This window comes from Zerene cesonia, unplaced genomic scaffold (assembly GCF_012273895.1).
Source record: "Zerene cesonia ecotype Mississippi unplaced genomic scaffold, Zerene_cesonia_1.1 Zces_u010, whole genome shotgun sequence".
In the NCBI taxonomy this organism is placed as follows: domain Eukaryota; kingdom Metazoa; phylum Arthropoda; class Insecta; order Lepidoptera; family Pieridae; genus Zerene; species Zerene cesonia.
In genome coordinates this window covers 529,069-542,844 of record NW_024045140.1, presented here as the reverse complement: position 1 = coordinate 542,844, position 13,776 = coordinate 529,069, and the positions used below count along the sequence as shown (strand labels likewise).

At 34.8% G+C, this 13,776-nt stretch overlaps 3 protein-coding genes across 5 annotated transcripts in view; 1 reads left to right on the top strand and 2 right to left on the bottom strand.

Annotated features, from left to right (window-relative positions):
• Positions 1 to 164: 164 nt before the first annotated feature.
• On the bottom strand, positions 165 to 2,034 carry LOC119839247 (partner of xrn-2 protein 1-like). Its single transcript, XM_038365468.1, has 3 exons — positions 1,873 to 2,034; positions 1,026 to 1,190; positions 165 to 392 (listed from the first exon to the last, which is right to left on the bottom strand). The coding sequence occupies exons 2-3, from the start codon at positions 1,187 to 1,189 to the stop codon at positions 245 to 247; spliced, it is 312 nt and encodes a 103-aa protein (XP_038221396.1). The 5' UTR covers position 1,190; positions 1,873 to 2,034; the 3' UTR covers positions 165 to 244.
• Positions 2,035 to 2,508: 474 nt separating this feature from the next.
• Positions 2,509 to 6,714, top strand: LOC119839263. The gene is made up of 2 exons (XM_038365490.1): positions 2,509 to 2,653; positions 2,737 to 6,714. Exon 2 carries the CDS (start codon positions 2,769 to 2,771, stop codon positions 4,575 to 4,577), a length of 1,809 nt encoding a protein of 602 aa, XP_038221418.1. The 5' UTR covers positions 2,509 to 2,653; positions 2,737 to 2,768; the 3' UTR covers positions 4,578 to 6,714.
• Positions 6,715 to 8,670: 1,956 nt separating this feature from the next.
• The window catches only part of LOC119839208 (lysosomal alpha-mannosidase-like), a 27,657-nt gene continuing 22,551 nt past the window's right edge, over positions 8,671 to 13,776 (bottom strand). For all 3 annotated transcript variants that reach the window (XM_038365425.1, XM_038365426.1, XM_038365424.1), the window contains exons 13-16: positions 12,578 to 12,683; positions 12,081 to 12,171; positions 11,100 to 11,749; positions 8,671 to 9,914 (exon numbers count right to left, since the gene is read on the bottom strand). In XM_038365425.1, the coding sequence (XP_038221353.1) occupies positions 8,691 to 9,914; positions 11,100 to 11,749; positions 12,081 to 12,171; positions 12,578 to 12,683 (2,071 nt within the window). In that variant the 3' untranslated portion in view covers positions 8,671 to 8,690. The remainder of the gene's footprint in view (positions 9,915 to 11,099; positions 11,750 to 12,080; positions 12,172 to 12,577; positions 12,684 to 13,776) is intronic.

Sequence of the window (13,776 nt, the reverse complement as noted above, 5' to 3'; positions counted from 1 at the left end):
ATAATAAATTTAGAAATAACATAAACAAATGGGGTACTAGTTAGTGAGAGAAGGGATTTCATGTTTCATTTCACATTTTCATTCGCTTTTTATTTACTTTTAAAACTCTCAAACAGATAGTACATTCTGTTGGGATATATCCTTATGTCAATGTCAGTTATTACTTTTTTTTGTTGAAAATTTAATACCTTGGATACAAGACTTTTAAGCCATCAGTTATTATATAAAAAAAACAAAGTAAGATTCATTTAAAACTCCTCTTGGCCTTTTGCTCCGCCGCATCGCTGGCTTGCACAAAAGTTCGTTTGAGCTTATTCTTCCGACTCTCCTTATATTTCGCCGAGACTTTTTCCGCTAATTTCGCTATTCTCTTCATAGTGGCTGGTGGGTAACTGTAAATTTAGGAATATATTTCACTCGCTGTCCCGGAACTTCGAACTTCGAAACTTCGCAATTTCGTAGAGCAATTCTTCGACACATTTTGCCTTATTTTTTTTGGATTATAATGAACACATTAAAAACCAAAATTATCAACATCGGCCTAGATATATTTGAGTTTTATCGAATCTTACGAAAGGCAATTGATTTTTGAATGTATAGACTAAGCGCGTAAAGCCTGAGCGTAGCTTCGGTTCAATGGTTCTTCGGTCCCAGATTCGATCCCAAATGGGGACCAGCAAAAAAAATGTCTCGATCTGGCAGGATACAGAAGGCTGATCACTAGTCCATTTGAAAATTTTATCAATGAAACAGATGTATATCATCTGGCCCCATAATCCACTATGGGACACAGGACTTCAGTTTTATGTATATATAAATGCAGAACTAACAGAAGAAATTTCTCAAGTTTTTATAGCTCATGCATGATTCTCAAATATAAACTAAGTGTGGACTGGTTTTTACAAATATACATTATTTTTAACCAACTTTCATATTTAAAATGGTAGAACAAGTAGAATTGATATAATACAAAACTGAACCCTATAATAAGCTGTGTCTTCTCGGATATGCAACAAATTACTCACCGGCAACCCAGAAACTCAATATTAGTGAACAGCTGGGCCAGTGTTATCAGCTCCTCCTCTTCGAAATTGTCCTTGTGTTCCAGCATAAACATTCTCCTCACTTCCCACTGTTCATCTGATTCGTGCTCCGAGCGGAGTGAGTCTACATCGATTGAGGGCTTCATACTGAAAATTTGCACGGAGAACATGTAGACTAGCTGACCCAGTAAACGCTGTTCTGCCTTATTCTTATCATTTAGGGTTTTAAAAAATAGATGTCATCTGATTCTCAACCTACCTGATGTACACACAAAATTTCATTTCAATATATATTGAGTAAGGTAACTAATATTGTGACATGAGAATTTTATATATATATATAGAAGTATAAAGCTGAAGAGTTTGTTTGTTTGTTTAAAAGCGCTAATCTCAGGAACCATTGGTCCGATTTGAAAAATTCTTTCAGTGTTAGCCCATTTATTGAGGAAGGCTAAGGTATGTCACGAGCGAAGCAGCGGCGGACCGCCGGCCGGTATAAAACAGGCCTTTATTGATATAAAACCAAGATATACAGGTTCTTGGAACGTAACGGTCGAAATTTTCGCTAAACACCCGCCAATTATACCAACAAAGTTAACTCAATCTTATGACAGTAACTATATGTTGCTTATAAGTTTTAAAAAGCGCCTAACTTCGAATTTTATGCTCCTTTTAAACGTACGTTTCTGAGACGCTGAGACTTGTGTATGCACCTTGGCTTTAATATCAATGGGTCTTTCATTTCTCCATGATGCATCTAACGTAGGCAATAATATATTTTTCTAATATTTTTATAGTCAAATGTGTCATTATGTAAAACTTTACAAACCTTTCACTATACGTTCAAACGTTTTAATTCGTTCTAAAATCAATAATTAACTTACTTTTCTATCACGTACATGTGATAGAAAGTTATATAGAAAATAAACAATAATACAATGAGTTGAACGACAGGTTATTAACTTTTCTCCAGCTGTTTTTGACGTATGCCACAAATATCCAAGAGACTCTCTACTCTATGATATTTATAAAATTGTAGTGTTTAGTGCTTTGCTTGGTCCTATAAATAAAAAAGTACAAACACAAAAACACATGTAAATTGTTAAAAATAAACTTAATCACACACATGTCAGATAAACATAGAATTTTTGATTCACGAACGAAAGGAAAAGTAATGAATATGTTCCAATTATGGATTCGTGTAAAATTATTTTATGAGTAACAATTTTAAATCTTTATTCTTAAAACTGCATTTATTTCAGGATATTTGGCGTTCCGGTTCATAATGAAGAAAAGGTCCTCGGATTGAAATATTTAAAGTTGAAGTTTATGATTATTCAAAGTAATGCAAATTGCGAAGCTGGCAACATCATATATTATTATCCAGCTAAAATAGATGGTAATTTTATTGATTTTGTTCACAGAACTCCTTGTTCCAATCGAAGAGCTATTTAAATCTGCCACACTCTATTACAGATGTTTTGTTGTCAAAACCAAAATAAAAGACAAAAGATCAAATAAATTTAAAAAACTAACAATAGAAGGTAGTTTCAAATAATGTAAAGTTTTTACGTGTACGTTCTTTGTGTATGGTGGATCGCGTTCTTGCGGTAAGAGTCAAACAAGTATTTAAATAAAAATTTTGTACTATTCTTTTATTATTATCTACACGAAAAATACTTTATTCTTACAGTTATCGGTGCAAAGAAATTTTCCGCCTGTAAAATGGCATTTTCGATTCGAAAGATCATATCAAACATTACGTATTTCAAAAAAACCGAGGAGGCGTCCGAAAGCTCTGATAATTCTATGAAAAAGCGTCGCTACACCTACATCGTGGACGATCCAATAAGTTTCGAAAAACTGGAGCCCGATTCGACGTCTCGTTACTCTAGCTTGCAATTACCAGATTCTGTTAAGAAATACGCAGCGAAAAAGGGTTCTTTGTCCGATACAGATATCTTACACCTATCAGATGCACCTATTCGTCATAAACGTCGTAAATGTAAGAAACTGAAGATAGATATTAAAAAAGCGAGCCAATCTATGCAACAGCTCAGCGATTTAAACATAGAAAACACGCCCAAACATGTCTTATTGGAGTGCAAGTCATCAGAAGCATTCAGTGAACGAATAAAGGGTTTTGATTTCAATAAATCATTTGATATGTACAATGAAATCTCTGATATTGAGTCGTCGTTTGAAGAAGAAGAGTTGGAGATAGATTCCCTGTCTGAACGCTCAGATTCCACTCCCAAATCACCAGTTAAAATGTGCCGGAAGATAGATAACCAATCCACAAGCGATGAAAACAGACCAGTTCCGTCCACGACTCCGGAATCGTTTGCTGATGTTGAACTGGATAAAAACGAGGAAGAACGTGTGAGGCTACTCCTCAACTATCAGATGCGATTCGAAAGACTGGAATGCTTCATGAAGAAACTGCTCACAGAGTTCCAGTTTCATATAGAAGTGTCAAAGATATTTCACTCAAGGTCTATAGTTACCGCCCTCCCTGGCTCCGACTTCAACAATATACCTAAGAAGCTAGGCGATGTATATGTTGATAATGTGCATAGAGACTTAAGAAGCCTAAGCCCCACTGGCTGGAATGTGATAATGGAAAAAGAAGACCACCAGACGAAGACGAAAATGCGCAAGCAGTTCCTCTCTATGAAAAACACCATAGACCATTTCGTACATAATTATTTGCACAAGCAGGACACCAATAAGAAATATTTGCTGTCCAAGAAGAAGGAGTCACAAAAACGTTTCAATGTCAGCCACAAGAAGAAACAAAAGCATTTTGACTTTCCGGATCTGCGAGATGCCATGATACATCTATTCTCAGTTCAGGACGAGTCCGTATCGAACTACAGTTTCGACGAGGGCTGCAAGTGCTTTTGTAAATGTCACCAGTCCTCACCGTCACAAACAGATTCCGGATTAACGGCAAACCCTGATCATTCCACATCAATAACGTCTTCTATCGGAAACTTCACACTGGATTCCACAACACTTACAGCATATTCAGAGTCTCTCGATCAGATAATAAGCTACAACAGCTTCCAAGACTCGCTCTATAACACTTTCTTACAAAAAGCCACGATAGAACGAATAACCTTTTACATTCAAGTGCACAGCATTCAGCTAAAATGCGAACAGAACGATGCAGACTTTGAATCAAAACAATCAATCACATTCCACTGTCCTTCATGTAAGAGCACGGAGACTGAAGAAAACGGGTTATTAAAACACATCTTGAGCCAGTCTCACTGTGAGAAAATCCACTTTTTATACAAAACAGCATACATAAAGAAATGTGTTGCAGCTGGCAAGGAAATTCAGCCGAGCACAGTTTTAAATCCAATGACGTTATATAGAGATGAGAATAAAATCGTTTGTTTTGGGGATGCATTGTACGCTTGCTCGCTGTGTTTTGAGAATTTGATTATTGGCGAATCAGTATTAATGGCGCACTGTGCTGATCCATATCACATTGAGCGGAAAGAAAAGTTATGTGAAATGGAATGAGTCTTTGTGTCTAAGAAGCGAATATCTGATATATTTTGTGTCGGCGATTATTGAATTTTTTTCTGGGCTTCGTTCATGAGTTCTATTCTCGCTTGCTTGAATCAAATTCTAATTGTCCAACTATTTTGTAATTCAACCACATGCCCAAATAATTACAAAATTTTTTTTACATTTTTTTTAAACAGTGTGCCTGAAATATTTTGATTTAATACGAAAATTATTATTGATTTTTTTTTACATATATTCAAATAGATTAAATATTTTGCATGTTAAATTAATTGACATTGATTAACATCTATAAGAACTTAATTTCATAATTTCTAAGTTGACTTTTGACTATCTGTATTTCTTTCTTTTTTTTCGCTAGGTCTGACTAATCCCAAAAATTTGTTTTTTTTTTCCAAACTACATATTTTATTTTATCACAGGCTACAAAAGTGAAAAGTATAAATTTTGACGTGTCGAGTTCTAAATTTAAACTTTAGAAATATTGCCACTGTCAAAAAGCTAAACTAAACCAAAAAGTTCCTAGTTTGTTTTACACTTTTACATGCAATTTAGATGAAATTTGTAAATATATTATTTAATTTTTACAAGCTCAAATTAACAGGGTGTTCAGAAGTGAAATGTTATTTATGCTAAGAAAACTTGTTTGTATATCTACTATCTTTAAACTTGCTTTCGTAATTTTTCTCTTACCTTATTTGTAATTATAGTTAATATCTTAGAATAATAAGTGTCAAAGAATTTGTAACAAAATTAATGTAACCATTTCTCAAATTTTGATCTCATCCTAAATGGACTTTATAAAGACTGGTTTTTCATACATTTTTAACCTGTTAGCATTAATAGAATTTTTCATTTTCTATGTAAAACTAAAAAAAAAAATCGTAGAGTAACTGTATTTAACGAAATTATTATAAAAATTGATGTATTTTTTTAATGCATGTAACATTCTTGGATACGATTTTCGCTATATAAATAGGGGCAACATGACCGTGGTCCGTTTTCTCCAAGTCTACCTTATTAATTATCAACTTAGTAGACTGTAGATTATTGAATAATTAAGGTTAATAATAAGTAAATATAGGTCAGGAATTTACTTTTGGTACTATTTTACACATAATAGTCTTCCTCTTTCTATATCAAACTAATTTTATTGTACTATTTAGTTACTAATTTTATTTTTAGAAAATGGATGAAATTCAAATATTAACTATTGTTTGCCTTTAGGTAAATACTGTAATCTAATCAAAATAATTCATGTTGAAATAATCTGTTCGTTATTATATAGATGTAGACTGTATTATCGATAATTCATAAGTCCAAAATGTTTTTTTTACCGATTTTATGTAATAAAAGACGTTCAATTAAAGACTGGCTTCCAAAGCAAAAAAAAAAAAAAAAACCATGGTGTATTTTCCCGCCTTTTCTTAAATCACTAAGTAGTTTTCATGATATCTTATTTAACAATATAATATCGTAGTCGTTGTATATCTACACGAATTTGTATGTAAGTCTTGTATAATGAAATAAAATAAAAAAAAAACTAAAAAAAAACACGCTTAAATAGAATTAAAATTAGAAATTACTAGTGCTAAAGTTAGTCTAGATAACAATACATTGTCTCGATTTTTAAATGTTATTTACAAAACACAAATCTGTCAAACAAAGAGCTATAAGTTTCTGTGATTTAAAATCTCGTTAAAAATAGTTCTAAGCTTATGTTTTAAGTCATAAAATAAATTAATAAATTAAATAAATGTGACGGCTCAAGACAAATTCCTATGATGGTGATATTTTATCAATTGAATATTTTGTACTTTTTTGTTAATAATTTAAAAATGGAATTCAAATAATGATAAAAGACAACCGTGCCATAGACAATTCTCCCAAGGACCATCTGAGCTTGTCCCATGTATTCGGTATCTGTGATTATAAAAGGTGTTCAAAAAGTTTTTATTGCAGAATTTTTCGACACATTCGTATTTTTTTCTACGTTATTTTTTTATTTAATAATTATTTATAATCTGTATCCTAAATATACCAAAATTCTGCAATGAAGGTTTCATGCTTTAAATTAACTGTGATCATATTTCGGCTAAATTTACAGGAAAATAAAAATATGCAGTTTGGAATATTGTGTTTTATTTTAGTCATGATATAAAAGCTTGTTGGATAATGCCTTTACATAAAAGCATTACAGTAAAACCTAAAACTTCAGGACTTCAGAACTGCATTCTCCGTGCAGGACTCTGTGAAACATAGTGATATAAATCTGATTTAAATCACAAATTCACCTCATATCCTTAATTCTTTAACCGATTTAATATAAAGGCAATTATTCTGTTATTACACTGTAAGCAATGGTAATTAATTTCTTTATGTCAACCAAAGATTATTTTGGAAATTGTGTATTTTTGTTTCTAAGCATGCGCACGTAAGCAACGAGCGTATGTGTGACAGACAGAGCCATATAAGTGTACTAACAGCGCCCCGCGGTTTTACCCGCGTAAGTTCGTATTCCATAGGAATATCGGGATAAAAAGTTGCCTATATGTTATTCCAGTTGTCCAGCTATCTAAGTACCAAATTTCATTGGAATCGGTTCAGTAGTTTTTGCGTGAAAGAGCAACAAACGCACACACATCCTTACAAACTTTCGCTAATATTAGTAGGATAGGATAATCTATGGACAGAGCCGACTGACACCGTTGATTCGTTGGTTGTAAACATGTTGTGTGCGTGCAATATTTTAGCTTTTCTAGACCCCTTTAAGAAATTTGTGGCAGCTGTCAATTCTTAAATGCGAACGTGCTGGATCAAACCCTAAACCCTCATAAGATAAAAACTACTTAAGTTACTAAAGTTTCGTCGAATTTAAAAATTCTACTACCATAGGAAAACAACATTGAAAGAGACATCTTTACCGAATAACAAACGATGTCTTTTTCCTGTGTTGCCTTAAGGATAAGGTAATATAAATTAGTCTAAGACCTAAGTTGTTCCTTCCGAAAGTCGCGTCGAAAGTGGTCCAGCCATTGCAGTGATTAGCCGGAACATACAAAGAGACATACTGAAGTTATATGACTGTATTGCTGGTATTGATATATTATTAATATTGGTGGTAAGAGTTCACATTTGAAGTCGAATCAAAATTAATTGAATTGAAAACAAAAACAAAATCGAATTAATTTCAGAGGTAAGGATCCTGACTTAGCACTGGGTTCAATCTTGAGGATAATTATTTAGTATCGCTCAAAAAACTGAGATCTGTTTGTCGATAAGTAATCGATCAGTGAAAATGTGTAAAGTGAATCTGCCCAAGACAACACGAGGAAAAGAGAGTGTAACTATAACCGCTTTCACAGATTCTGAATAAGTTATCTTTAGTTAAATGAAAAATAGCTAACGTACTGTATAAAACTAGATCTAGAATCACCTCCTTATTGAAAGGTCATAAAAAAATGTTCGAGCGGCACATTATAATACACTAGCTGTGCGCCCCGGTTTCGCCCGTGGTACATATACAACCTATTTCACTCAGTGAAGTTGCAGCTTCCTAATCGTGAAAGGATTCTTGAAATCGGTCCAGTAATTTTCGAGTTTATCCATTACGAACAAAAATACAAATCCTTCCTCTTGATAATATGAGTGTAGATTCATTGAAATAAATGTCGTCTATTGTATCGCTCACTAGAAAACTCAGCTGAATACACGCGTAGTCAGTGTTTTGATTCGGATAATTTTTGTGCGTGACGAGTCTAGATATTGAATGATGACCGTGAGTGAGTGACTTTGTCAGTAAGTGCGTTCTTAATTCAAAATTGTTCAGAACGTTTTTTAATCTTTATATTGATTGAATCCATGACTGTGATATTTTTTTTTAATGTCATTATACTTCTGTCAAACTAGGCCCTAGTGGTGCGCCTCGAAGTTTATTTTGAAATCGGTCCAGTAGTCCCTAAGAATAGCGCTTCAAACCAACGAACACCGTATATGCGTTTTTATTATAACTCTTGAACGTTAAAAGCCCATCATAATCACATAATTTTTTAACACGAATAAAACTGGGAAAAACAAAAAAAAAAACAATCGTTGTTCATACTTTAATCACATAGAAATCACATAATCTGCAATAAATGTTCTAATTTGTTTCGCCTTTAACTGTATAACAAAACCATCATCAGCTGTTACACTATCTTCTTCACCATTATTGCTGACATCATCAAACGACCCATAATTCTTATTAAAACTCCCCACAAACTCTTTCTCTTTATTCCAAGTCCATTTATCTCTTCCCAACCATTGATTTGCCGCTAGTGTCGTCTCCCTGAACCGTACAAACGTCAAAAACGAAAATATATCATTGAAATCGACTGCCCGCGTCGAATTCACCGATTTCTGCAGATAGTTCTCGAATCTTATCAACACTCTCCCTTCACTCCACGGCTCCAGAGTGAGCAAGTGAACTCCTTCCGGCAGTTCTTTCTTCAAGCCAATGAAACAATTATCGAGAGTAACCCAGTCATTGAGTTCCAAGTCTTTCGCATCCGCCACAAACACGATCGGCTCCAAATGGTATTCATAAATGCGCTTCTGTTTCTCTACACGCTGATCCGACTTTTCGAACAGCACTCTCTGTCTCCCTCTAACAACCAGGCCCTTCCCATTCGCCGTTTCATTTAACGCTTCGCCCACACCGAACGCGTCGTCATGCAGCAGCCGTCTGTGTAGCATGAGCTCTATTTGCCCTTCCTGCAGCGAGCTGCCGCCATGCGAGCGATCTGTCAAAACTGACATGCGATAGACGCCGTCGTCTATGGAAATGTCATTTGTGACAGGATAATAGTTGCCAGCTATCGGCTCCTCCAATGTCAGATTCCATTGCGGCCGCTCGTTCAGTTTCCGTTTTAGATATTGCCTTCCATTCGAATCTGTGTAAAAAACACCGTTATTGACGATGTTTGTTTCGTATCTGATTATGTACTCTTTGCCGCTGCCGTCTGTGATGTCTATGGGCCCGACTGTGTAGTCTATTTCCATGAATTTGAGTTTATCGTAAAAACGAACTATTGCCGCTACGTTTTGGTCGCTTTCCAGCCACACCTCTTGCACCACGCGACCTATAGGTTTTCCTGTAATATTCAGCGACATGCCAAACGGCTGTGTCGTTTTCGGTCTGAATATATAAGCGCCGGAGGATCGTTGCTCCGGCTTTTTGTTGTCGCCAACGCAACCGGTCCAGTAGAAGAATTGTACGTTGAAATTGCTTGTCCGATCGGGGAGTATCAAGTGTGTGATTTGGCCGCTGCCGTCGAGTCGCAGTTTGAAATGCTGAAAAGATTTAATAAATCACTTTATTGACGACTCTATTATTAAATTAATTTGAATGTGTATATATGTACTATCGACTTCCAAAAAACAAGGAGTTTTCCATAGTATCTTGTGTTTGATTTAACGCGAGTATTATACATTAAGAAATTAAAAAGTTTTTAAGACGTTAGTTAGACGACCCGGGTCAGTCTCCCCGTGACCACGCTCACTGTAAAGTGTTCGAAACGTCGGGTTAATAATATAATGAATAAATCGCGTTTAAAATCCGTTAAAAAGTTTTTAATTTCTAAAGGAGTCCTCCTTTTTCCTTCCGTTTTGGCTTTGTCCCTCGATAACTCCGTGGGATTTCAATCGATCCACGTAATACTTTTTGGGCTTGATAAGGAATTGTTATCATTTGGTCCTATTTTAAAATCTATTTTGTAGAAAACCTTAGACCTTTTTTGTATTTTGAACTTAGTAATGTTTACAATAATATATATAGTTAAGCGTTTATACGATTAGTTTTGAAGACAATCAAAAGGAGTAACTCATGGAGTTATAAAATATAAAAAAAAAACACTACTAAAAATACTCAAATCGTCAGATTAGCGAAATTTGGACTTCTTGTATTGTAAATGACCCCTAGTATCTGACGCGCTCGAGTCATATTTTTTTAAATTTTACCCTTACTTCATATTCACGTAACTACCATCAAAGCGTAAGAAGAATTCTAATAAGTTTCCGAGACGCTAGAGTATTTTTTTTTTTTTTTATGTCACAGTCGGCAATGGAGCTGGTGGGACGCCTGATGGTAAGCGCTACCACCGCCCATAAACATTTGTAGAGGCGTAAAGTCGATTACAAACCTTACGCCTCTACAAATGGATTGCCGACTTTCAATTGGGAAGGGATTAAGAAAGGATTGTCGAGAGGAATAACGAAAAGGACTGGGAAGGGCGAGGAAAAGGATATGGGCCTCCGGTTCCCCCACTCACCGAACCAAACACAAGCAGTAGGCTATTTCACGCCGGTCTCTTGTGGGGGTGTGGTACTTCCCCGGTGCGAGCTGGCCTAATTCGTGCCGAAACGTGCTCAACTACCATAATAGGAAATTGCACAATACTCACGTAAAATCAAACACATGAAAAAATTAAATAGAGACTAAATAGTTTATGCTTTTTGCTTATGAACGAGATTCCTTACCTCATTTTCGATGTAGCTTTCATCAGCTCTCTCTATTATAGCTGGTTCATCAGCCAGCATCCGAATCTCATCATCATTAACGAACGGATAGTTTCTACTCCTATACAGAACTCTTTCTATACCTTTCAATCTCTCCACTTCATCTATATAATCTTTTGTACTATCTTTATCTTTTAGAACATTCCAATCCGCTTTATCTGCGTTCGCATCATCTATCTTATCATTGTCATTTTCAAGCTTTTCACTAACTTGCGCGCCAGATTTATCTTTTAAGACCTTCCGATCTGCTGTATCCCCACTCAATTCGTCTATCTTTTCTTGAATGTCAATCTTTTTATTAACACTTCTAAACGGTTCACTTATATATATTTCTGGTACATCTTTCTCTTGTCTATTAACGTCGTCTATGTATTCAAATTCTATGTTGTCTTTGATATTTTTGAAATAATCGTTGACATTCAGATAGATGTCGTTGGATTTTTTCGTGTTACGTTTAGAAATGTTTCTTTTCCTCCTTATATAATACGACTTTACGCCAAGTGGGTGCAGATATGCTAGAAAAACTAATTCGTGCGTGGCCTTTGACTGCCTAGTCGGTATGTTTTGAACGAAATCTGGTATTTTCACTAGTTGCGTTTCGATTTCTTCGCCTGGAATGAAATGAAACATGAGAATTTTAAATATAATAATATAGATGAGTTTGAGTGCCATCAGTTCCAGCGGTTCAACCAAAAACACACAAAAAATTGACTACGCAAGGTCTTGTAATGAATGAAATTCGATTACTGTGGCAGGATCACGGGTGGCCGAGAGGCTAGGCGTTGCTACGGTTAGGCAAGATACGCAGGTTCGAATCCTGACTCGTGATCAAATTTTTTCTATTCTTTCAAAATTTCTCATTTATAAAGCATTTCAATGCTATAAAACTAAAAATTAAATACGCAAGGTCTTTTTTAAATTCTTCGGCAAAATAAAACTCACCTTTAGGGGAAAACACAGAATATTTCCCCTCCACGACTGGGATGCGTATCGGCTGCTTCACCCTCCAGCCCAACGGGTTGTACATTGTTACCTGAAAGCGAGATTTGACAAACATTACGTCACTTTTGGGATAGTCGGTTGAAAAATCATATGCTACTTAATATTATAAATGCGAAAGTTTGTAAGGATGTATGTGTGTTTGTTACTCTTTCACGCAAAAACTACTGAACTGATTGCAATGAAATTTGTTACGTAGACAGCTGGACAAATGGAATACCATATAGGCAACTTTTTATCTCGATATTCCTACCGCGTGGAACCGCGGGGCGCAGCTAGTATGGTCATAAATTTGGTAACGTAACACATAATAATATAAATTAACATATTTTACAGGTTATTTAAAAAAAAATCATTATATTTTTAAACATTCATATAAAGACTATTTCTAGACACTAATGAAAAAAAAATAAAATTTTTGGCGCCAAATAAACACTTACCACAAATTGTTCACTATTCTCCGACACACTGCAACTCGATTCGTTAAAGCGACATCTCTCGTATTCATAAATGGGTGGTTTTGTGTCGCTCCTTTGCGATATTTTACTGAAAAATAATTGTTTATGGTTGGTTACATATTTTATCTATGCAAAAACATTGCCATATACATAGTTGCATTACTGGATATAACGTTTGTTAACGTTATATCCAGTAATAATATTAATTCCAGTAATAATAATAATTTTATCTGTGCATCTGTCAGTTTCGAATTTTTAATCAGGTAGCACATGTGCCGAAGAATACATTACTATATATGGATAAGATCCTTCACTAAAAAAAATACATAACATATTTAATATAAAATTAATATTTGATGTCCTTTTAACATAAAAGATGACTTTTTTTTAAATTATATTTGCGTTAATCGATTTGCATTTAAAATATGTTGTGTTGTGTTCCTTTGCATCGCATTATGATGTGTCCTGATTTTATTGCGTGTGTTTCTGGGTTCTGGCAGAATCAAAAGCGAATCATCCCTACTAATATTATAAATGCTAAAGTAACTGTCTGTCTGTCTGTTACGCTTTCACGCCTAAACCACTGATTCGATTTTGATACAATTTGGTATAAAGATAGAACTGAACTTGGGAAAGAACATAGGATACTTTATATCGCGAAAAAAGGGTAGAAAGGGTTGAAAGAGGGGATGAAAGTTTGTAAGGAAGTTCGTTATTGTCAAACCAATTTTGATGAAACTTGGTATGAAGATGGAGCTAAACCTGGGAAAGAACAAACAATACTTTTTAAAGCGAAGAAAATACTCCTTACCATGCAGCGCGATATAAGCGAATTCTACGCGGGTGAAGCCGCGGGCAAAAAGCTAGTGGCATATAAAGCTGAGGCTGGACCTTTTCACAGCCACAACACATAACAGCAAAGTAATCACTACATAGTATAACACAAAGTCGCTATGTACGCTTAAATCTTTAAAACTATGCAACGGATTTTGATGGTTTTTTTTAAATAGATAGATTGATTCAAGAAGAAAGTTTTTATATAAGAACATCTATAAAACTACTCCGAATTTAACGCGTGCGAAGTGGGGGGCAAAAGCCAGTTTAGATATATATACCTAGTCTTGCCATAAATATTGTAATAAAGAAAAAAGAAAATTGTTAACTGCAAATAACATTTATTA